Below are 24150 nucleotides of genomic sequence, written 5' to 3' on the forward strand. Positions count from 1 at the left end.
GCCTTAGCTATATGGTTGATTTCGACGAGAATTATTTCACATATTATATCAATTATTCGCATCAAAAACTTTATGAATGAAATTCTAGTATTTTCTTCAGGAGAGATAGGCTAGCAAGATCTATCTTCAAAAAGACAAGGCGTATCTCAACCTTAAATAATAAAAAATATCTATAGTCTAACCAGTTAGGATAGGACTGATATTCGAGCAGCTGTTTTATAAAATATTTCACACATTCAGTTAAATGAAAAATGTTTTTTCCAAATACAAGGCATATTTTTACCAATTTATAAGAAAAACTCATAAAATATCAATTGTGGGAAGTGGTCCATCGGCTTTCTATACAACACAATATATACTTAAAGTATATAATTAAAATAACATTTTTTATATAGTAGTACTAAAGAATGTAACTAAAATAAATATTGATATGTATGAAAAATTACCTTTTCCATATGGTTTAGTTCGATATGGGGTTGCTCCCGATCATCAATCTGCGAAGGTATTATTTTCATATATTTATAATCTAATTTATTTTTAGAATGTTATCAATAAATTTGATAAATTAATGAAAGATGATAGATTTTCTTTTTTCGGGAATATCTCCATTGGAACAGATATACATATTAAAGAGTTACAAGAAGCATATGATGCTGTTATTTTAGTATTTATTTATTTTTATTTTTTAAAAAAAATAACCATATTAGTGTTACGGTTCTTTTAATAAGCAACATCTTAACATTCCCGGTGAAGTAAATGCTTAATTAAGCTATTATAAGTCTAAATAACAATATAATTTAATTAGAAATTGAAAGGTGTTCACTCTGCCCAGGAATTTGTTGGTTGGTATAATGGTCATCCTGACCATTCTAAAGTAACAAAAATTTTAATTTATACTATATAAAATAAATTTTAAGTTCAAAACTGATTTATCATGTGAAACAGCTGTCATAATTGGGAATGGTAATGTTAGTTTAGATATTGCTCGCATATTATTATCTCCAATTCAATCTCTCAAAGTATTTGAAATTATTTATATTAGAATATTGTAATAGTTATTTTATACTGTTGCATAAATTTTACTAATTGGAAACTCACTAAAAAATTATAAACAATTTTGTAGTTATTCTTGAAAATAATATTCATAAAAACATTAATAAAAAAATATAATATGGAAAATTTCTTAGGTTAAGAGTTATACATGCAGGGAATGTTATTGAATTACCCAATTTTCAAAAATGTATAGCCCAATATTTTAGCCAAAAATATTATGCAAGCCTGAAAATTTTGCTTATAAATGCCAGAAATGTTTGGAAACAAAATCTTGATTTAAAATGACCTTATATATAAATGAATATATCTGAGAATTGCCAGTGATTTTTTTTATATCAATATCTTGGAATAGATTGGCTCGGCACGGATTTGTTTTTTTTTTAATTTTGGCCTGGGTTTAATATTTTTAGGTCCAGCCTGAATTTTTTTAAAACAAAATTTTTGGCCTGCTAGGATATAAAATATATATTTATTTTTAATTTTTATAACTGGGTCTGCACATCTCTAGTAATTTATTCAGGATAGGACCAGCAAAAAATCCTTAAAAACCTTTCTAAAACATGGGCTGATTTTATTAGCCAATACTGAGGCCTTAAAATATTTTTATTTGATTAGTGATAACTTATTTTTAAAGTTTAAATAAGATTTTAAGCTGCCAACGAGTAATTAATTCTACCTATCTTGTTCCAATTCCGAGATACACACATTTTTAAGTAGGCCAAACATTTACATTAAGGTATTTAAGTATTTTAAGACAAATTAGACATATACAATGTTTGTTTCTGGCCTATCCACCTACCAATTTGATTATCCTCTACCATTGTTTTTGAGAGAACAAAAATCACCTGACAACCATGTCATATTCGTTATTAAATTTAGTAATTTTGTTTTGAAGTACTCTTTTTAAAATTTGTTGAAATATATATCTATATGGACATACATGTGTTTTCTACAGATATGAGGATATCCATCGGACTCGAACAATAGCCTTTCGGGATCAGACATTGATTAAGGATCTAAATTTTATGTTTAACCAAATCATACGTTTAACATTTCTCAGACGGGATAAAATTTTATTTTTTTCCGAGTTACTATAAATAAGGGGCTAATCAATATACAAAATTATTTTTAGTAAAATAAAATCGAAAGAAATAAGCCGAATCTTTGAATGATATGTCATTTCAATTACAAATATTTTTTATAAAAGAGTACGGATATATCAGAAATGGCTATTAACGTTCTCGCTAAACATAGACCGCGTCATATTTACGTTTTGGGAAGGAGGGGCCCCCTCGATGCATCATTTACGATTCAAGAATTTAGGAAAATTACGCATATCCCACATTGCAAATTATTGCTGGATCCTTTAGATTTCGACCACATTTTATCGGAAAAATTTGACGATAAAAGTAAAATTTTATTTTGAGAAGTATTTCTTTTGCAACAACAAAAAAGAGGGATTCGCGTTAAGCTTAGCCAATCATTATTTTCAATGTATGTATTAGAAGAATTCCTGATTACAGATAAATGTAATTTTTTTATTCAAACCGACCGAAAAAATACGCCTGAACCGGGCCTGAAAACCTAACCTAGACCTGTAAGCAGCTAGCATTAGTGATGCAAAATGGCTCAATTTGAACCAATTGGTTAATTCATTATTTTAACCAGGTATATTGCCTAAATCTTGAGGTTTCGCTAATGAATGCTCATATATTTGTGCCAGTGGCGTAGCTACGGGGGTGGTTTTCGGGTTTGGACCCCTCCCAGAGCAAAAATTTATTTTTAGATTATACGTTCAAAAGACTTATAAGTGGTGACTTTATATCAAATAAATACCAATAATATTTTTATTTTTCTGGTTTTGATGTTTGTGGAAGGATTTTATATTACTATTAAAATTATTCTGGATAGTATTATTATAAAGATTGAGAATAATCTACTAAATTATTAAACAAATTACTGTTGCATTTAAAAAAATATATTTATTATATATTATCGAAGATATGGTTATGATTGATTTGTAAGATAAACCCGGCCGAAGGCCGGGCAAAAGGGCCGAAGGCCCGTTAAAGGGGGTCTGGGGGCGAAGCCCCTCTTTATATGTATATGGACCCCCTCTGAAGGAAAATTCCTAGCTACGCCACTGATTTGTGCCATCTATGAGCAAATCCTTCAAGCCTGCGTAATATTTTTTGGTTAACATACTAAAGATTTCTCATAACTAGCTTATCAGGTCTCCTTATATAGATATTATAATGCCCTACTTTTTTTAAATAAAAATAATAATTTAATCGTTGTTGTTTTTTTTAGATATAACAAGGCCAAAATTACGAATTAAGGAGTTGTTAATACAACAATTAAAGGAGTGCGTCAAAGAAGATTACATGCCTAAAAACGATGCCACTCAAAAAGTTCTGGAATTTAAGTTCTATCTTAAGCCCGTGCTTATATACCCCAAATCAGAATCTCCTTGCGATAATTCGGAACCAATCGTAGGCGGTATCAAGTTAGCGCCAAACAGAAAATCGATAGTAATAAATATAATTTCTTTCTTAAGATAAGACTGAATCCAATACATCAAAAAATTTAATTTCGAAAATTTTCAAAACTTTATTCAAAGAAAAAACACGTAATAAAGCTCTTTTGTAAATAAAAAAATTATTTAAAGCAAAAACATATTGGTGAATTTTTAAAAAAAATTTTTAAACAGGTTTTAGACTTATGTATCCTAAAAATATAGCATATTTTTCTAAATTTTACAAACATTTTCAATAAATCTTCCCTTAAAAATAGGCAAAATTTTGGCCAAAAATTATTATACAGCCTATAGATTTTGCAGCGAAATCTCTTAACTTGCGTAATATTATTGGCTAAAATTGGCTGAGTCTAGCCGTAAATAACACTATATATTACCCTCCAGATATTTTTCACCGATCCGATCCGATTTTTTTTAATAAATCAATATTTTTTTATACAAAAAATCGAATTATGCATTTAATTTAATTTTTTTTATTTCTATAATTAAGACTATGATTTAAAATAAATTATATTATAATAGATAAAAACAGAATAATACAATTATGTAAAATAAATATACATAACATAAAATAAAATAAAATAACAAAAAAAAAGAAAAGTAAAAGATCGGATCGGATCGGTTTTTTACAGGTATCGGCCATATCCGATATTTTTGGAAAACGCTAAATACCGTTGCCGATACGAGATTTAATATCGGCACAGCCCTACTATATATAATATCCATATGTTTTCTTTACTGGCGTTCAAGTCACGCCATCGGTTTTACATAATATAATTATTGCCTTTTAGGACATATCATAAATAGATCTTTAGGACTTCTTTTTACTTTAAAAAGCTAATAGTAATATTTATAGAAAGAAAGCATTTTAAATTATAGAGTATATTGACTTAAACATATTTTTGCAAAAATTATATCGTGGATCGCGAATTCATAATTATGCTATCTATCATATCTTGATTTACTTGTAGCCGATGCTAGAGCTTGAGCATCTGGGTTGAATCCCCCCCCCTCCATTCATGTTTTTTTATTTAATAAAATCTAAATAATATAATTTTTTTATAGTATTAACCACCAGATGGGAATGGTATTATTTTTTAAAAAATCATTTTCCTGTTAAAATTGATTCGAAGTCAAATTACAACCCTGTAAAAGCTTGACAATCGACAAATCTCGCCCTGTTATTTCTGTAATTTATAAAAAAAGTGAGCTTTTTTGCTTTTTAAAAAGGAAAGAAAGAAAGATTAAATTATACATACAAGACTGATTTCGAACCAAAGGTTTCCGGTTTTGAATATTTGATTCCTATTGCTAAAATTTAAAGATTTTGGTTGATCTAAATTTTGATGCGGTTTTAGTTTATGGATTCAAAAACTCTGGTTAGTAAAGCACAACTCAATTTGAGCCGATTTTTAAAAACGGCTAACTCAATATTTTATCCAATATTGCTTAAACCTCGAGATTTCACTAATAGATATCCCAAACCTTTGTACCATCTGTGACTAAAGCTTCAGGCTTGAATATATTCCTAGATAAAATGTTGAGTTAGCCATTTTTAAAAATCGGCTCAAATCGAGTCGTTTAACAACACTAGTAGAAGCAATCAAAAATATTTTAAACAACCCTTTATGAATAAACGGTACAAATTTTTAAACTCTATATATATATATAAATCATGCACTTCTATTAGAACCTGTTCCAGAACAAGTTCCTGTAAATTTTTTAACCGGCATTTCTATAAATTTTAAAAGAGGGTGTACTACATCCAGTTTCAAACTCATCATCACAAAATAATAAAAAATGTTTATTTTTATTAATGAAAATAAAATCTTTGAAAAAAACACTCTAATTTATAAAAAGATAATAATTGACAGATATCTCGTTAGAAAATTGTATTCCTTTTTTTGGTTCAAACCAAAGCAAATAAATTTTCATGTCTTTTTTTAAAAATAAAATATAGATTGGCGAATCCAATTGTCCCTCCAGTGAAATTGACATAAAATGTGGAATGGTAATTTTATTTATTATCGTTTATGCACGATCCTTTTATTTGATTGTGTTAATTTAGATTATCAAATCTATAGGTTTTAGAGGAAAGGATATCGATGATACGTTAAAACTTGTTGATCCAAACGTAGGCACAATACCTAACATACGTGGAAAAATCAATAATCATCCCGGTAACTGTTTTTAACAGAATAAATTGGGAGTTAGAAAACAACCCTGCCTTCGCTATGCCTATAAATCTGATTTGAGCCGAAATCGTAGGGACTAACCAGAGCAGAGATCTGCAAAGCCTGGCCCATTATTTGAATGTTTGTCCAACCGTCTGGGCCCGATAATTCTTTTTACTAATATCCTATCCCTTAAAAAATTTATTGCATGATATGCATATAACGTAATCTAGTGATTTATTTTCACTCTCTATGAGAAGTTGTAAATTCTGTCAAATATCATTTTAAAGTGTTATTTTCTTTAATTATAAATACCATTTCATTTATTATGCTTCCACAAGATTGCGTTTTAAGAATAGAAAGTCGATGAATTCGAAATCAAATAAATATCACAGAGACCTGCATGCTAGGGGTCTGCAATCGAGTTTTTAGTCCACAAGCCCGCCTGTCCAATATTTTAAAAAATATAACCCGCTCACCCTCACTTTATTCTTAATCTAAATTTTTTTACCCGCTTGCCCATTATTTATTAAAATTTAAATAAACTCATTCTTTCAATTTTTTAAGTATCTAATAAAAAAAAATTTAATTTCAGTGTTACATCCCTTCAAAAAAGTTTTATAATTTAGGGATTTGCTATATTAACAAAAAATATTCCATTTAAATTACGGGTAACGAATTTATTTGATCCAATAAAATATTTATGTAATAATATAAAATTAATATTTATTGATACTAAAAACCTTCCAGCAATGCTAATTCCTTGCTCAGAAGAAGCACTGGTTGCTGGGATTGCATATTTCTAGCTAATCTTGATAGCATTGATACTTTTTCTTGCCGTTTTTAAGTATATCCTCTACTCAAGTGAGTTATTTAAATAAAAATTGATACCTTTAATAATAAATAAATTTAAAAAAGAAGTAATTTAAATTAATTGTTTATAAATTGTAAACTAAACTAAGTAGCTTAAAATCTTAAATTATACAAAAACTTGTTATTTATTTAAATATTTTGATATATTATTAGGTAATGCTCGGCTCTGTACACATCTTTCCATCGTTTGCTCTCTATTTCAAACCTTTTATATATAATTTAATAATCTTTAATTGAATTCTCTTTATTTTTGGGGAAACGGGTAAAATTAGATTTTCATCCACATTTGATGTTATATTATTCCATGCAAATTAAATCCACATCGATATATATTTTTTAAATTAATTTCTTCCGGACAACATCCTCAGTTATCGGTAATTTGATATTAAAGATGTTGAAATTTCAGGGAGGATATTTTTTTTTTATTTGAAATATCAAATAAAAGTTGTAAATTTTTTAACCCGTCCTCCCGTTCTTTAATAATATTTTACGCAAAAATTCGCCCAATGCAGACCTTTACTGCATGTCCGGCCTTGGTAATTTTTTAATATACCCGAGGCAGGCCGGGCCCTATATTTTAAAACCAAATTATTTAAATCGCATTCGCTATAAAAATTAAAAATGAATATAATATATTCTTAAAAATTTTGAAAAAAAATCCAAGCCGGGCCTGGGCAAAAAAAATTTTTTAAGATAAAAATCCGGGCCAGGCGGTTCAAATGGTACCTCTGCAGGTCTCTGAAATATTAGACTAAAATAAAGCGAAGCCGAATTAGCATTAATAAAAGATATAAATTTATGAAACATTAAAAAAAATTATTTTTTATCTTAACTTCTCAAATAAATCTTGATGTGTGGCGCGTCAGTTAAAGTTGAAACCATTTATGCTTTTATTTTATTTACAGAGATTTAATTTAGTTAGACATTAGTTAAATATATGATCATCATTGTTGTTATTGTTATCTCAAAAGAATATCAAATCAAAAATTCAAAATCAGATTGCCAAGGGCACTCCCATTTATTTTTTGCGAATTACCCGAATCCAGTCCTTTATTATTTGTTAGCCACCCATATTGAACCTTTAAACGGGTCGGACTATGAAGATATCTATGTTTATAACTATTATTTTAAACCTTTTTATCGAAACCCTCTAAAATATCTAAAATTCCCAAATATATTGTTGAAAATGTTGTAATTAATGAGAAATTTTTTTAAAAAAGTTTTGCCGGCCCGGCCTGAATCCAAATTTTTTTAAATAGGTTTTGCCAGCCCGGCCCGAACCCGAAATATTTTTTTTAAAAAATTTACCGACCCGACCCGGCACGAATTTATTTAAATATAGAAATTAATTTTTATATTTACTCAAAATAAAAGACATACGTATATGTCGTTTAGTTTCAATAAATAAAATCAAATATTTTTATTTTACATAAAAAATTCAATATAAAATTGATAAATTTAGATATATTTAAAAAAAATTCCAAAGATCGACCCGACCCGGCCCGATTTTTTTTTAAAAATATTAGGCCCGGACCGAACTTGATTATTTTAAATAGAAATATACCCGAGGGCCTAACTTTGCAGATCTCTAGTTGTAATATCAATTTGGTTTGTTATTTTTGCATTGCTTTAACAGAACGTGAAACACAGAATCTAGAACTCGTTTTTTCAAATTTTTAGGAACCGGGAATTAGAACCTTTTTTTCTTTTAGCTCAAGTTCCAAACTCTAATTATAAAATAAAGACTTTGTGAACTGTTATTTTTGGATTTTTTTTTTCAAAAATTTATATGCAAAAAAAAAATAGGATTATATTGTAGTGGTTGGATTAAATGCGGTTCCATAGGGGATATCTCGTCCACAATGTATGACGCTTTTGACACTGGCGAAACTGTCATCAACGATATACGGAAAAATCCAATTTCCAACAAGCTAGGCAGCGATTCAATAATACCCCATTTAGACGCGAAAAGTATAGACGTTTATTTTTACAAACATTATCTATTTGTATGAATCATTTTCGTTATTCATCTTTCGTTCAACGTGCTAAAATCACTTCAGTCTATATTTTTAGGCACTAAATCAATCCTTGCTTATTTTTCTTACGACACACATATTTCTGACTATTCCGGTTTCCGTTCTTATCAATAGTCCCTTGCTTTCATTCCCAGTCACTGTAGAATATATAGCATCTCACTAGAAGTAACTAGTTACTTGGCTAAAAAATAACTGTAACTAGTTATATTTAAATTGTAACTAGTTAAAATTTTGAAATGCGCAGTACTAGTTACTTTTAAAGTTGTGATAAATTTTTTAAATTAATTTATTTTTTAAATTAATTTATTAATTTAAATTTTGTGAAAATGTCTGATTGTTCCCAACAATAACACAAATACTTATATGTATGGCAGATGTGCAAGGATTAAAATATTGTCAACCTCTAAAGGATACTATATTAGCTAGTATTGAAAAAAGGTAACTAAAATCAAATAATTATTTATAAATTAATAATAACATGTTATTGGTTTAATAATCTTTATGATAACAACATCATTGCTGCAATTCTTCACCCTTTATTTAAAACTGACTGGCCTTGGATTAGGCAAGAAAGGAATAAAGCAAAAAAGGAGGAAATTATAAATTTAATAAATACCTTAATACCTCAAAGTGAATCCCAGACGAATGAATCATGCTCAAAACCAACATCACTTGATGTAGTTGGATTTTTTGACCTAAAGCGCCAAAATATTCTGGATAATGAACTTATAGAAAACTTTATCAAATCTAATAACAACACTTTTTCTTTATATAACGATTTTCCAAATTTAAAATTACTCTTTATTAAATATAATGTTGTTTTAACATCAAGTGCTCCCGTAGAGCGCTTATTCAGTCTAGGTAAGCTCATTTTTGGAGATAAACGAGCACGTCTCCTAGATAATAACTTTGAAATTAATTTGTTGTTAAAAGCAAATAAACATTTATTAGATTCTAATTTTTATGAAAAATAAATGTTTTTTTTCAATGCAAATATATATTTTTATATTGGATGTAAATATTCAATTTTGCGATATTTTTTTATATAAATAAATTGTATATTATTTTAAATAACTGATTATACTTTGTTTATCCTAATTTTTTTTATATTAAATAAATGCATTCAATAAATAAATAATGCGCATATGAAGGATGTATAAAGTAAGTAACTAATTACTTTTGAAAATAACTGTAACTAATAACTAGTTACTTTTGTAAAAATGTAACTAGTAACTCTTAAAAGTCCTAAATAAAATCTTCACAATATTATTTACCCATTATAATTATGGCTTGTGAATTAACTTATAAAGGTGGACTTGTTTCAATTAGGGATGTCTTTTTGTTAGGGCCAACATATTAAGCCATAGAATTTTGTATACTGCTTTATTCTACTCAATATAGAATTAATAATCAGGAAGAATATTATAGGGCAGAAAATTGAGCATCCAATTTGTGAACTATTATTGATTCTTTTAAATTAAAATTAGGGTCACCATATTTATATTTTTTTTAATTTATTAGATATCAAGTACTATACATCTAAAGATTGGACTAAATTTGATCAAATGGAAAAGTCAATAGGTCTATCAAAAAACAAATTAAGAGAAAAATTGATCAACATTAATGAATATGAAAAATGATATGAATGTGCTGTCTATAGAATTATAAAATACATTTATTATATTTATATAAGTAATATGTACAAATAAAAATACCCTTCAATAGATTGGATATTATAAATAATCAAAGATATAAAATATAATGTAATAACAAGTGTAATGTACATAAAATAGCTAAGAAAAATTATTCTAAGATTTATACCAATAACTATTAAAAAATACAATATTTATTAGCAAAATAATTTTTTAGTATCTTCTTCCCCCATCACCTCCTCTTCTATTTACTCTTCTATCATAGTAGGAAGGTCTATCTTCATACCTTCTCTTCAGACTACCTGAATCTCCTCCGATAGTTGAATTATAGCCTCTATTTGGAGTTCCAGGGTTAAAGCCTGAAAGTAAATTTTGCTGTGTTTGTTGCTGCTGGCTTTATTATGTTAATTATAATGCCAATAAAATAATATAGATTTGATAAATTAAGATAGGATAAATAAAATAAACTAAGTAATTAAGGTTTTAGATTAAAAGGATCAAAACCTTAATAGCTGACTAACACCAACCAACAAATTCATAGCAGCTTGAGGATTGACACGATTAATTAGAGATTGGTTCATTGAATTGTTAGGCCCCGAATTCCTACAAATTATCAATAGTAACAATATGAGTTTCATAATATAAAAAAGATATTTATTTCTTACCAGTCTTTTCTATAATTATTGTATGGATTTCGGTTAAAATCTCGATTATTCTTGATAAATTATAGAAAAAATATACAATAAAAAGGTGAAATTGCAAAAATAGTTTCTAAAAAATGCAATTATTTAATAATATAATCAACTAACCCGTCTATCATATTTGTCATGATCATAATCACGTTTGAAATGTTTTTTGGGCCTATCGTCATAATCTTTAAAAATATAAATAGTCAAAGAATTATCTAAATATGTTACTTCTGTTCCTACTTTTTTTGGATGAATCATTTTTACCATGAGACCTCTTGTCCTTAGATCTTGAGCGTGACTTATTCTTTTCTTTTCTGCCTTTAAATTTTAGAAAATTTGAAAGTTTATTAATTAATTACATTTAAATGTAAAAACAAAATTTTGACTTTATAATACCTAGCTCTTATATTAAAAATATTCAACATAAGAATAATTTTTAGTAAATAGTTTTAATTTTAAATGACTAAGATAATTTAAAACTTTCTGCTGCAGGTAGTAATTTCAATTGTCTGGTGGCTTCACCATCATCAATACTAACACCAGCATATGTTTCCAAAGCTTTTTTAGCTTCCTCCTCATTCTCAAATTCAAGATAGGCATGACTAAAGTGATTATTTTAAAATATAATAATTTAATACAAAAATATATAAATTAGAAAATATTTGTTTGAATAAATATATGTATTAAAGTAAAAAAGTTTTGTATCTATTATTATTATAAGAATCATCTAATTAACTGTTAAAAATTGTAATTATATTCCCCCCTAAAACAAAATAAACAAGCAGAAACTATGAGAAAAGATACAATATAATTTTTTATAGATAAATTATTCAAGTTCATAATAGTTCCAATTCATCTTGATATAATAGTTTTTTTGATTTGAGCTCTTTATGAAGAAGATCTCGTAGATGCACATTAGAAATGATAATGCAATGTTGTATTTGTAAGTTTGTGTGTACCCCTTGGGTTTTCCTGTATTATCTAAAGGCATATCAATTTCTTTAGCTTCAACAAAAATGACAGTCAACATTTCTTTCGTAGCAGAAGTGGGAAGATTTCCAATATAAATCGTTTTAAGGTCTTTAGCTAATTATTTATAAAGCGAAAATTTGATATACATACAACAATTATAAAATAGGTTTTTGCTTTCATAAATATAAACTGTTTTTGATGGATAATCTTATTAGTTAGAGTTTATAGTCAGTATCTGCAAATCATTTTAAAATGATATTGAAGTGACTGTCATTTTATATATCGTTAACATAAAAGTTTTCAGTTTGAAGTGGCTATTATTTTAAAAAAATATTTATAATTAAGTTAAATATATATGTTATGCAGGTTTCCTTACGATCTGGCTCCGTTGGTTTTTCTATATAAAAAATATGTGAAAATTAGTTAAAATTACTATAAATTTTAAATATATATTAAATAATTACCATCTAACTCATCGAGAGAATGTCGAACATCAACCTCTTTTTCATTGATTACAACACCTTGCAATTTACCTATTGCTTCTTTCGCATCTTCCACAGTGGCAAATTTAATGTCAGCATAGCTAAAAAAACATATAAGCAAATTTAATAAAATAAGAAGTGAAAGATCAAAATCTCACATAAAATTTTAATTAATACAGATATATATAAGTTTTTTAATTATATCTAGTATAATTTTGCATAAGAATATTGATTGATATTTTATTTTAAAAATATTGTTTATTTAGAAAAAATATGTTACAAGATGTTTTTCTCTTCATTTCTACAAATATATTATTTATTAATTTTAATTATACAATAAAATAGTTTGCACTTTTTTGCAATTCAAATTGCATAAGTAAAATGTTGACCTTTTCAAAAACAAATTATCGAATGAAATATTTGCATTTAATTTTGTTACAAATTCATTAATTTACTATTTATATTTATTATTCTATTTTTATTAATAAGCCTAGTATCAATAAATGAAATTAATTTTATCTTAATCCATATTCTCATAAAAAATTATTTTTATATATACCCTGTTTTTTTGGTTGATGGTGAATGATCACGAGTGAATCTCAGAGTGTATTGTTCAGATTTGGCAAGAAACTCCCTGATATCATCATTCAGATCATCACATAAATTCCTAATATTTACAGTTCTTCTCTTAACATCTAATATAAAATAAGATATAATTAATTCATTTTTATTGTTTCTATATACCTTTTCGATAAGTGTGAATATCCATACGATCTTTGGACTTTTTTTCTTTAGAATCTATGCAAAATATAAATTATAATAATTTAATTAAATAAAATATCAGAGCTTCTTAGAAAAATAATCATTTATATCACATTCAGGTTTCATCATTTAAAAAGCATTTAAACCTCTTTTTTTATCTTCATTTAAACTTTTTTCTTCTTGTGCATCATGATCTAGCACAATTATTAATTAACACATAGATATATCAAAAATATTTTATATAAACCTTCTTGATTGTTTTCATCGCCTTTAATATCTACTGAATTTTCAGTTATATTAATGTCCTCACTATTTTCAACTATATTATCTTCCAGTTTAATCTCGTTTTCATTGAATCCATCTTCTTATTTTAAACTTGACTGAAGAAATAAAATCAATAATTACTTATATCTTCAACTATTTCCTCAAGATCATTTTCCAACAATATGTCCTCATTTAAGTCAATTATGTTATTTATATCTTCCATTTTACCATTCTAAATTTAGGTTATATATTAAGAAATGGAAATCTTAAATACTTGAAGGAATTGCATATTTTCATTTTCGGATATATTTACAGCCATTGATTCATCATTCATTATTATATTTTCAGGAGTATGTATACCATTACTTTCAAAGGTTATTGAAGTTTCACATATAGTTTCGCTTGTTTCTTCTCTAAGTACATGCATGTCGGTTAAACTTTGTGAACTATCTATTTCCTTATTCTCTAAATAAATAAATTATTTATACTATTGTATATTCATTTTACCCGTAGATTTTAATCTACATATAAGTTCAGATTTACGTCCTGATGTTGGCATTCCCCTCGATACCAATGCTGATTTTAAATCTGGTACTGTTAATTTCTCCCAATCCATAATATTTTGATTTTCTTCAGACACTACAAAATGAAATAAGTTTATAGAATTATTTAGCCAAGTAAACTTTTAGATTTTGGAAACAATATGGAAGATGTTTATAATATAAAAACTTAACGTGTGTGAAATATTTAAAGAAAATAATTTAATTTGAATAATTATATTTAAGCAAACTATTATACCTAATTTTTTAACACAGTCTTTATTAAAAGTAGAAAAAATATGATAATAATCAAAATATATTCAGTCAATATATATATATATAATCATAAGAATTAAAATTAACAATAATAATATAATATAAAAAAATGAAAGTTATATTTCGTTTAAGAATTTTTTAAAAATAATAATTAAATAAGTGAAAAATGAAATATCTTTAAGTTAAGCAAAAAAAATAAAATGAAATACCTTTAAGTTAAATAAAAATATTTGAATATAATATGAAATAAAGTATAAAAATGAAATTTATTATATCTAAAGATCAAAATAAAATATAAAATATTTTAAAAGATAAATCAAAATTTTGAATAATAAAAATAAGTAACTCTAGCAAATAATATTCATTGCTTATTTCATTATTATTTTTTAAGAAAAAACACTATGTAATTATTCAGAAGATGACTGGTTGGTTAATTATATAAATTTATTAGGCTTATGCACTTTCTTAATCTTTTAGTTTAATATTATTAAATTAAATAACTCTATGTATATTATATAATTTCTTTTAATTCACATCACAGTATGTGTATTGTTTTAGTATTGCTAAAATAGCTGAGCTTACACTAAAAAGACGTTTAAATCATAAGTTAAAAAAACTGGTAAAATAAAATATAGCTAAATATTTATAATCTATTAATAAAATTACAATTATGCAATTATAATATACTGGGATAAACATCGGCACCTATCAATAGAAAATATTTTATTTTTGACATTTATTTTTTACCTTTTTGAGGGAAGGGGTGGGGGATTAGAGGGATAAGTTTTTACAATCGGTTTGCCATTCGATGTAATCCAGGAAATTTTATCATTTATGGCTTTTTGAGTCGCTTAGTATACTCTTCAAACAACTCCATCTAAACGATGACAAAAAAGTGATTAGAAAAGGACAATATATGTATAAAATGAAAAGCACTATGACTAACAACGCGAGAATGTTAACATTTTCACTTTTCAAATTAAATTTTTTAGATTTATACTTCGAGATTTTGCCTTTAACATATAATGATAAATCACTGATCCCAAAGAAAGAGAGATTTGGTTGAATTCCCAGCTAAATGAATTAATAACTCTTTCAAACACGACCATTTGTAAAAATATTAATATTTTATTATAAATGAATAGATATCCTTTGTAAGGGATAATGAAAACATAAATTCAATTGCAAAGGTTTATATTTCACATCATATAATTATACTATTTATATTATTGGATAATTCCTAGTAAATGTAGTAAATATCAAAAAAGGCATACTTAATATAAGGAAGAGAAACTAATTTAATAGATGTTGAACAAATTATAAATTTTTATAATATTTATTGAATTTAGAAATGATTAATGCTGAAATTAAAATGAATGTCAACAACAAATATGTCACTTTTATTTAAATTTCTTTGATCTTATACAACTATTTAAATAGTATATCAGAGACCTGCAGAAGTACCATCTGCACGGCACGGGTTTTTTTTAAAAAAAAATCGTTATTTTTTAAACTTTTTTATACAAATGGGTTATAATTTAAATTATTAAAATAAATTTAAAATTTCAATGAAGATGTACCATAGAAAAGTGACATTGTCATAATCGTTATTATTTAACTTTTAAAATTTTGACGCACAAGCGTAAAAATATTTATTTTAAACATGTTAAATTAAAATTTCAATAAAGATGTACACTAGAAAGGTGACAATCGTCATAATAGTTATTATTTACTGTTAAATTTTTTAAAAAAAAGGATAAGAATATAAATTGTAAACATGTTAAAATAAAAATTCAATGAAGGTGTATCATAGGAAAGTGACGGTCATAATCGTTATTTTTTAACTTTTTTTGATGCAAATGGGTTAATATTATATTATTAACATGTAAAATTAAAATTTCAATTAAGATTTACAATAGATAAGTAAAAATTGTCATAATCATTATTATTTAACTTTTTTGATGCAAATGGGTTATAACATGTAAATTTAGTGATAAACCTTATTTTTATAAAAAAATTTTTTTGACGCAAATAGGTAAAAATTTATATTATTAACATAAATTAAAATCAATAAAGATGTACCATAAAAAAGTTACAATGGTCATAATCCTTATTTTATACCTTTTTGAACTATTTTAGATATAACATAGAAAACTGACCCATATATAATATTTTTAAATTTTTTAAAATTTAAACAAGGATATAACCAATGACATATATATGTCATTGTATATAACATAGAAATTTTGACAATTATTGATTATTTAAAAATTATTGAATATATATTTATTGTTAACCAAGTTTGTAGTCAGAACGGTTCCACAATTTACGTTTCTTTTTATTTGTCATGGTTATCTCTAGTGAATGATCAATTATTTAATAACTTATAATAATTCTAAAATCTAAAACATATTATGGTTTCAGTTAGCTTCTGTTAGATTCAATTGGTTTCTAAGTTTACCATTAACTTCTCTGTTATAAATTTTATTCATCGCCTTGAAATATCTATAATAAATATTTATTGATATCTTATCTACTATACTATGAATGCTACCTGAGATCTAACTGAGCTACCATAAAATATTTCTTTCTTTACAACTTTGATTTTAATAACTTTGAAAATTTTTCTTTTCCAAAGTAATTTTTGTTTAAACGATCTATTTATTTTTGGAATTTTGGCATTAGAATGCAGTTGATACCATTCATTGTCTCCTTGTTACCATTGATTGCATTAGACTTAATAATTAGGCCTAGTCCAACTTTGTTTTCACTCTTCAGCCTAACGTAATATATGTTTGAACACCATTGTAGAAGATAAAATGTTGTGTTTAAATAAAAAAAAGATAATAGATTAAACAATGAAGGGTGTGAAGATTGAAACAATAACATAATATATGATTTCCTCTATTTATCTCCTTAAATTATAAAATAAAAAATTATAAAAAATATATTTATTAACATTATAAAAAGATTATGGTAAAAAATTAAAATAAACTAAAAGTAATACAAATTTTTCCTCACAAAAAATTGACCAGTAAAAATAAACAATCTGTTCCTTTTCTTTTAAAATTAACATCTTCGAAATATACCATTTACATAGTCTATCTTAAAACATTTGTTTTTGTAAAGGCATGAATATCACAACACAGAAAAAACATAAACGTGTGGAAATTATTCGTAGATATGAAAAGCATCAAGGATAACATCAAGAAAGAATAAAATGGTATATACACTGAATGATGATTATTACATCAAATATTAAAATTAAATTACCAGAACTTGAAACTATTAAAATTTGTGAATATCTATTATAAATTATCAAAAAACTTTAGTGATTAATAAATTAAATGAAGATTAAATTAATACACTTATAATAAAATAGGATGAAACTAAATACAATACTATAATATTTCAAAGGTGGCAAAATTAAAAACATGTCTAAAGAACAAAATATCTAAGAATAAAGGTGAAAAGTATTAAATTAATGAAATCAATTATATTGTAACGAGATTTTCATAAAAAAAATAAGGGATAATATAATAAATTTAGCATTAGTAAACTCGAAGAAATTAAAGAAAATTTATTTATTAATAAAATTTTAAAGATTGTAAAATATAAATTACGTCAAAAGCATTATGTATTATAGGAATAAAATTATTATAAATATAATAAAAGACTATATAAATTTAAAACATGTAAATTTACAAGAGATGTGGAAAATATGACAAGAAAATTATTTTTTAAATACTTAAAGCTAATAGAATTATTTAATGTAAAAAGCGTTGATAAAATAAAGGAAAGTGATAATTATAAAGTTATATTTACGTTGAAAAATAGAGACACAAAATTTAAATTTTCTAAAGAGAGAGGTGGAGTACATAAAAAAAAATATTATGAAATAGATTCTCGTTTAAAGTGAAATAATTGACATATTTGAAAGAACGCGCAATAATAAAAATATAAAAACATGACCAACAATATAACGCAAATTTAATTCGTCGTATTCTGCGATTCATTTATTTATTTTAAATATTCGATTATTCGTATCATTTTATAACAATTCATCTAATTTGTTCTTATTTCAATTTTTTTATTCGCAATAAACTAAAAATAATAATGATAAATTACCATGATAATTACAACATCAAATGATAACGAAAACAAGCACACGAGATGATGAAGACAAGTTGACGATGACGAGAAACAACAAGATGGACAAACAGGACAACAATCGAAAAGCTTACAATTTAATAAGACAAATGAGTGAATGTTAAGTTTTATGCCTCATGGCGTGATGTTATATTATAGGAATTAATAAATTAAAATATTATATATTTTGGTTATTGAATAGTATTATGTTTTAATTTATGTAACGCGCATTCATTTAATTCAGTTTATTCAAATTATATTTTTATTTTAGTACATTTTGTTTTATAACTTAACCTTTTTATATTATATTCTAATTTTAGTTTGTAAAAAATATATAAATACAAGATTAAAAAAGTAATAAAATGAACATTTTAAAACATTCTTTATTTTAGTCTTCCGAGAACTTATTTCTTCATGGTGCACCGGGTCTGGGTGGTGGACTTGAGTAAGATGACCAATACCTAACCTAATGAGATGACTAATACCTAACCTAATGAGATGACCAATACCTAACCTAATGAGATGACCAATACCTAACCTAATGAGATGACCAATACCTAATCTAATGTGATGACCAATGCCTAACCTAATGAGATGACCAATGCCTAACCTAATGAGATGACCAATGACTAACCTAATGAGATGACCAATGACTAACCTAATGAGATGACCAAGAACCAATATGGAAGTTGGATGATGGTTATGAATTCTATATGGTTTTCCAAGCACGTTCTTTCACGCCAAAAGCTTCTTTCTTCATGGTGCCCCGGCTCTGGGTAGTGGACTGGACCTAATGTGACGACCTAGAAAGAACTGATATTGAAGTTGGACGATAGGCTATGAATTCTATATAGTGAAACCAATGATGATTTACTAATAATTCTAAATCCACTTAAGAAGAAAAGTTATTATAAATTAAAATTATATGCCGAGATTATGGTATAAATTAACTTATTAAAATAACTTAAATGCAAATCAATCATAATGGACATATTTGAATACATAAAAAGCCTTAAAAAATATTTACTTATAATGAAATAATAGTTGAATTTCTTAGTAAAATGCCTATTGATATTTTTCATATTTTTGATTTCTTGAATTATGACCAATTGTGGAAAATAACTGAATTACCTAAAGATGAATTCTTAGGTATAATTAAAAAATATTACAAAGATAAACCATTAAAAAAAATAAAACTATAATTTTAAGTAATTGAAACATATAAATTTAAAGATATAAATTGTATGATTGATTTAAAAAATTATAAAATCAATATAACTATTATAAGTAATACTTAATGTGATAAAAAGTTTTTGAAATTTAAAGCCTTGAAGACAAATAAGAGAAGTTATGTAAAAACTAAACATCTTCATTTTAGAAAAATATTTAAAAGATGTGATGAAGAGATCATTTTCTAAAAATTATTTTATGAAGAATTATTATTAAAAAAAAACACTTGAATTAAAACTAGGGTGTGAAATTTAAACTTTTTTTTAAAAGAGAGGGAAATGTGCATAATATTTATTTGCATAAATATTAATATATAAATAAAAATAAATTTAAACATTAAAAAGCAAAAAAATTAATTAAACACTAAAACGCGAAAAATAAATTAACACTAAAACGCAAAAAATTAAAACGCTAAAAATATTATATAACAATCTTATTGATTTATCATTCTTCATTCATTCTTATTTCCAACTTGGTGAACTATTATTTCTCATTATTCGTAATTTATTAATGATATAACAATTTTGAAAAATGATAATAATAACAACAGAGTATACTACCAAGCAAGCTATATGACAAAATCATGATTTATGGAGACAACTTACGATAAGGATATCAAGATTACGATTTTCACAAACCAACGATTGGGACAAGCCAACGATTACAATGACTTATGAAACAACTTGATAAACAAAACGATAAACCACTTGGACAACAAACTCTCTTCTTAGATAAAATTATGGGAAGGCTTTTTTAGAAGAGGGAGAATGTTATATTATAGGAATTAATAAATTAAAATATTATATATTTTGAAATTTATATAACGCGCATTCATTTAATTCTTTTTATACAAATAATATTTTTATTTTAGTTTTACTTTTCGTTTTATAACTTAACCTTTTAATATTATATTCTAATTTTAGTTTATAAAAAATATATAAATACAAGATTAAAAGTAATAAAATGAACATTTTAAAACATTCTTTATTTTAGTGTTCCGAGGACTTCTTCTTCACGTGATTTAAAACAATTTAGTTTTATTCATATTTTATCGCGTTACAATTATCACTTTTTTAATTATTTTATTACTTACTTAAACTCAGTGTAATCGCTTAAATTACATTTAATTTTTTTTTATTTTCGTTTTGCATAATTTAAAATGATTGATAATTTATTTATTTAAACATATTTGAATTGTTGACAAAAAGAGATTTATTTATAAAGACAATCATGTATTATTTATGATAGAGTGATATATAATATATATATTGAAACATGATTTAATAAAGTTGTAGTTATATATTTAAAATCTGGCTTGATGACAATTATAGAATGTGTTAAATACATTATTCTCTAACCACCTCACAATTTTCTATATATATATGTTACTCTAAATTAGCTGAAATTTAAAGGCTAGGACATAATGGAATACATTTTTCGGATCTTTAAATTTTAAAAAATAAGCTTTAAAATTTTAAAAATAACATAGCCCGAACAAGAACATTGTCACTAACTACATTCATGCACTTAAAACATTCGACTAGAATTTATTAACTATATTAAAATTGAAAATTTTTATGAAAATGTTATGAATTCGAAAGGTTAGGTTTTTACGGTATAAAAATAGAATTGAAAATTCAATGGAACAATATATAGTTTAACTTTATGTAAACTAGAGATGAAATGCGATCGACAAATTTATTAACATGACAACAATCAGTAGCGTTACTGGGGAAGGGGGGGGGTGAGCGCGCAGGGGCTTAAGCCCCCTGAAAATTTTAAAGAGCCCTCTTAAAATTTTGAATTTTTTAATAAAATAATAAATTTTAGATAATTTTGGCTAAAAAAAGTAATTTTGAAAATAATGGGAAATTTTTTTCCCCTTATGATTGTAAAAGGTAGTGACGTCCCTGACAACAATACTTTCAATTTATTCATTACAAATATCCACACAAATAGAATTTACTTATTTAATAAAGATATTTAAAATTAAAATCAGGCTTTGCTCTACTATGTAAAGTAATTAAATATATGTACAATTATCGGGTATGTGCATTCTCTTTGCCTAATTTTTTTTTAACCTATAAAGTTTTAAATGATATCAAGTATGCGTGGCTTGCCCTTAAACTAGAGGGCTCCTCATTTTTGATTTTATCTAACTTAATTCAGTTAGATGAAAATAATTCTAAGTTTATCTCTGTTGAAACTTCAATAATAGAGGGCAAAGCACCCTAAATCATGTAATAGATGTTTTGTTTTAAGTCGTGAAATACGGAAAATTTAATCTAAACCAGAAGATACGATGAACAAAAGGTTATTAATTATATAATACTATGTATTTACTAGATATCTTCTATATTCAATTTTTTTATACTATTAATATAAAGATGGTTACTACATTATATTTGTTCAGCATTTCCAATCAACAGAATTTACATATTTAACATGGATATAAATTTTTACTGCTTTTAATATAAATAGAGTTCTTATACCATATATCCCGGTTCGACTTAATATGAAATAACAGGCTGTTAATCAGCAAATTAGCTTTGACTAAACAGCCTATAAAGTAAAGGAAAATTTTTTTAAAAAACGAAAAAAAAAACAAAACACGAAAATAAACAATGCCATTAAACACTTAAAACAAACCAACAAAAGCTGTTTAGGCTAGGCTAAACAACATATTAAATATCAAAAATAAGTCCATCCAGGATACAGCCTTAGTTTTTTATACTCATTATATTTTATATCATGAATATTATATTAGATTTTGGAAAAGAATTTTTTTTTCTCAATCAAGAGATAATTAATCAATCAACATAAGGACAAATATAACAAGCCCTAAAGAAGCAAAAATTCACTATATGGACAAAGAAACAAAGACGTCTTGGATTGTATATCGTTTTTTTAAAAACTAAAAAGTATGCATCCTAAATAATATAACGAATAAAATATTCGTGATATATTTTTAATTCATCTATTCTTGTTTAAAAAAATGTTTGCATTAATACATCTAATTTATTATAAAGAAAATTTAGTTACAGAAATTATAGCTTATAAATACATTATTAGAATTTTATCCCATTATAATAATCAAATTGACAATGCAGATTCACTAAGACAACTTTAATGAAAAAATAATGGCAATCAACATTATGTACATAATGTATATTATAATAATTTATAGAAGGATCAAATAACATTGACATAAATGAAGGGCAAGTATCGGCAATTGATAGTTGGAAATATTTATGTTCCACTTTACAAAGCAATGAGACAATTGAAAATGAAATACAAAATAAAATGAATCAAGCGGTGGAAAAATTATCAGTTGTGATATATGGCAAAAAAATTCCAGACAAATTAAAGGGAAATTATACCTTTGAGGAGAAGTTTACAGACAATACGGAGATATAGGCTGTGTGTTAGCTGTGGTATCAAAAATGGATAAACTACGAAATACAAATATACTATGGAGTTTAAAGGAAGTAACTATTAAAACATCTATTATTGTGAACAGACTAAAATAGTACAGTCATACAACGAAAAGGCGCAAAGGCTATATAGGAAACAAGGTTAAGAGTCTGATGGGTAAACGAAAGAGAGACCAATATCACAAAAAAATGAATTGTATGAATAATATAAAATAGAAATAGATATTGAAAGAGTTTACCACACGAAAAGGTAAAAGCTAAAAAATACGTGAAGAGAATATAATAAATATAAATAGTGATAAAATAATCATATTTTATGTCTTGTGTTGTTTAATATGCCTGGGCTCAATCAGGTAGTTTTGCTTTCATTGACAATTTTGTACCTTATTATTTTTGAAAACAATTTTAAGATTAGTAATTAAAGATTTTTGATAAAACCTTATTATTATTATCTGTTTATGAAGGAAATTAATTAATGTTATTTCTATTCCTAAGGAAAACGTTATTAATATTCAATAATATATACTACATTGAATAAACATTGTCTATTATATTTATTTATATATATTATATTATATTTTAATACTATACTTTTACATAATAGTGAGGAAAAAACGACTTAATTTAATATATATAAAAAATAATATAAAAATGACTATAGAAATTGTTAACCTAATTTCAATTCAATTACATAGCTGAAGTAGCTCAGGTTCACCAAGGCTAACTTAGGCCTTAAATATAGCTATCATATAAATCTTTAATTTTTCCGATATCAAACTTCGAAGCGAAGGATGACAGAATGCCATTAGGTACGGATAAATTAGATGTTTAAGAATTAACAAAAGATAAGTAAACATGAAATAGTCAGAAGAGCAACTTAATTCTAAAAGAAGAAACTCTCTTTTCAGGGTTGTAAATATGGTAGCTGGTATTGAGAAGAAGAATGTCATTGTGCTTAAAACGCTGGCCATCACTGCAAAGTTACGCGACTTATTCATATTATCATTTTTCACTTGGCTATTTCTGGGT

At 25.5% G+C, this 24150-nt stretch overlaps 2 protein-coding genes across 5 annotated transcripts; one reads left to right on the top strand and one right to left on the bottom strand.

The window, feature by feature from the left end:
* The first annotated feature begins 252 nt into the window (after nucleotides 1-252).
* Nucleotides 253-10705, top strand: LOC135925872 (NADPH:adrenodoxin oxidoreductase, mitochondrial-like). The gene is made up of 12 exons (XM_065461415.1): nucleotides 253-364; nucleotides 407-502; nucleotides 542-664; nucleotides 708-752; nucleotides 806-874; nucleotides 918-1019; nucleotides 2261-2462; nucleotides 3364-3584; nucleotides 5550-5600; nucleotides 5658-5769; nucleotides 8443-8607; nucleotides 10194-10705. Exons 2-12 carry the CDS (start codon nucleotides 431-433, stop codon nucleotides 10310-10312), a joined length of 1281 nt encoding a protein of 426 aa, XP_065317487.1. The 5' UTR covers nucleotides 253-364; nucleotides 407-430; the 3' UTR covers nucleotides 10313-10705.
* Nucleotides 10330-14251, bottom strand: LOC135925871 (uncharacterized). 4 transcript variants are annotated; one of them, XM_065461412.1, is made up of 17 exons: nucleotides 14177-14251; nucleotides 14001-14132; nucleotides 13768-13958; nucleotides 13635-13725; nucleotides 13477-13590; nucleotides 13376-13423; nucleotides 13212-13265; nucleotides 13027-13162; nucleotides 12450-12568; nucleotides 12362-12382; nucleotides 11973-12099; nucleotides 11494-11615; nucleotides 11242-11331; nucleotides 11134-11198; nucleotides 10990-11039; nucleotides 10829-10927; nucleotides 10330-10718 (listed from the first exon to the last, which is right to left on the bottom strand). In XM_065461412.1, coding segments are annotated over exons 1-17 (1641 nt in total). In that variant the 5' UTR covers nucleotides 14178-14251; the 3' UTR covers nucleotides 10330-10537. The 4 variants fall into 4 exon arrangements, with proteins under 4 accessions (XP_065317484.1, XP_065317483.1, XP_065317486.1 ...); XM_065461411.1 differs by having other exon boundaries at nucleotides 13477-13593; XM_065461414.1 differs by lacking the exon at nucleotides 13376-13423.
* Nucleotides 14252-24150: the final 9899 nt, after the last annotated feature.

Source organism: Gordionus sp. m RMFG-2023, chromosome 3, assembly GCF_954871325.1.
Source record: "Gordionus sp. m RMFG-2023 chromosome 3, tfGorSpeb1-WG-v2, whole genome shotgun sequence".
NCBI classification, from domain to species: domain Eukaryota; kingdom Metazoa; phylum Nematomorpha; class Gordioida; order Chordodea; family Parachordodidae; genus Gordionus; species Gordionus sp. m RMFG-2023.

Coding starts and splice junctions, on each gene's coding strand:
- LOC135925871 (XM_065461411.1), bottom strand. Junction 13,726..13,767: donor AAAATATGCAATTCCTTCAA/GTATTTAAGATT, acceptor ACCTAAATTTAG/AATGGTAAAATGGAAGATAT. Junction 13,266..13,375: donor AAATGAAGATAAAAAAAGAG/GTTTAAATGCTT, acceptor TATTTTGCATAG/ATTCTAAAGAAAAAAAGTCC.
- LOC135925872 (XM_065461415.1), top strand. CDS start 431: ATGTATGAAAAATTACCTTTTCCATATGGTTTAGTTCGATATGGGGTT. Junction 503..541: donor CCGATCATCAATCTGCGAAG/GTATTATTTTCA, acceptor ATTTATTTTTAG/AATGTTATCAATAAATTTGA. Junction 1,020..2,260: donor CTCCAATTCAATCTCTCAAA/GTATTTGAAATT, acceptor TTTTTATAAAAG/AGTACGGATATATCAGAAAT.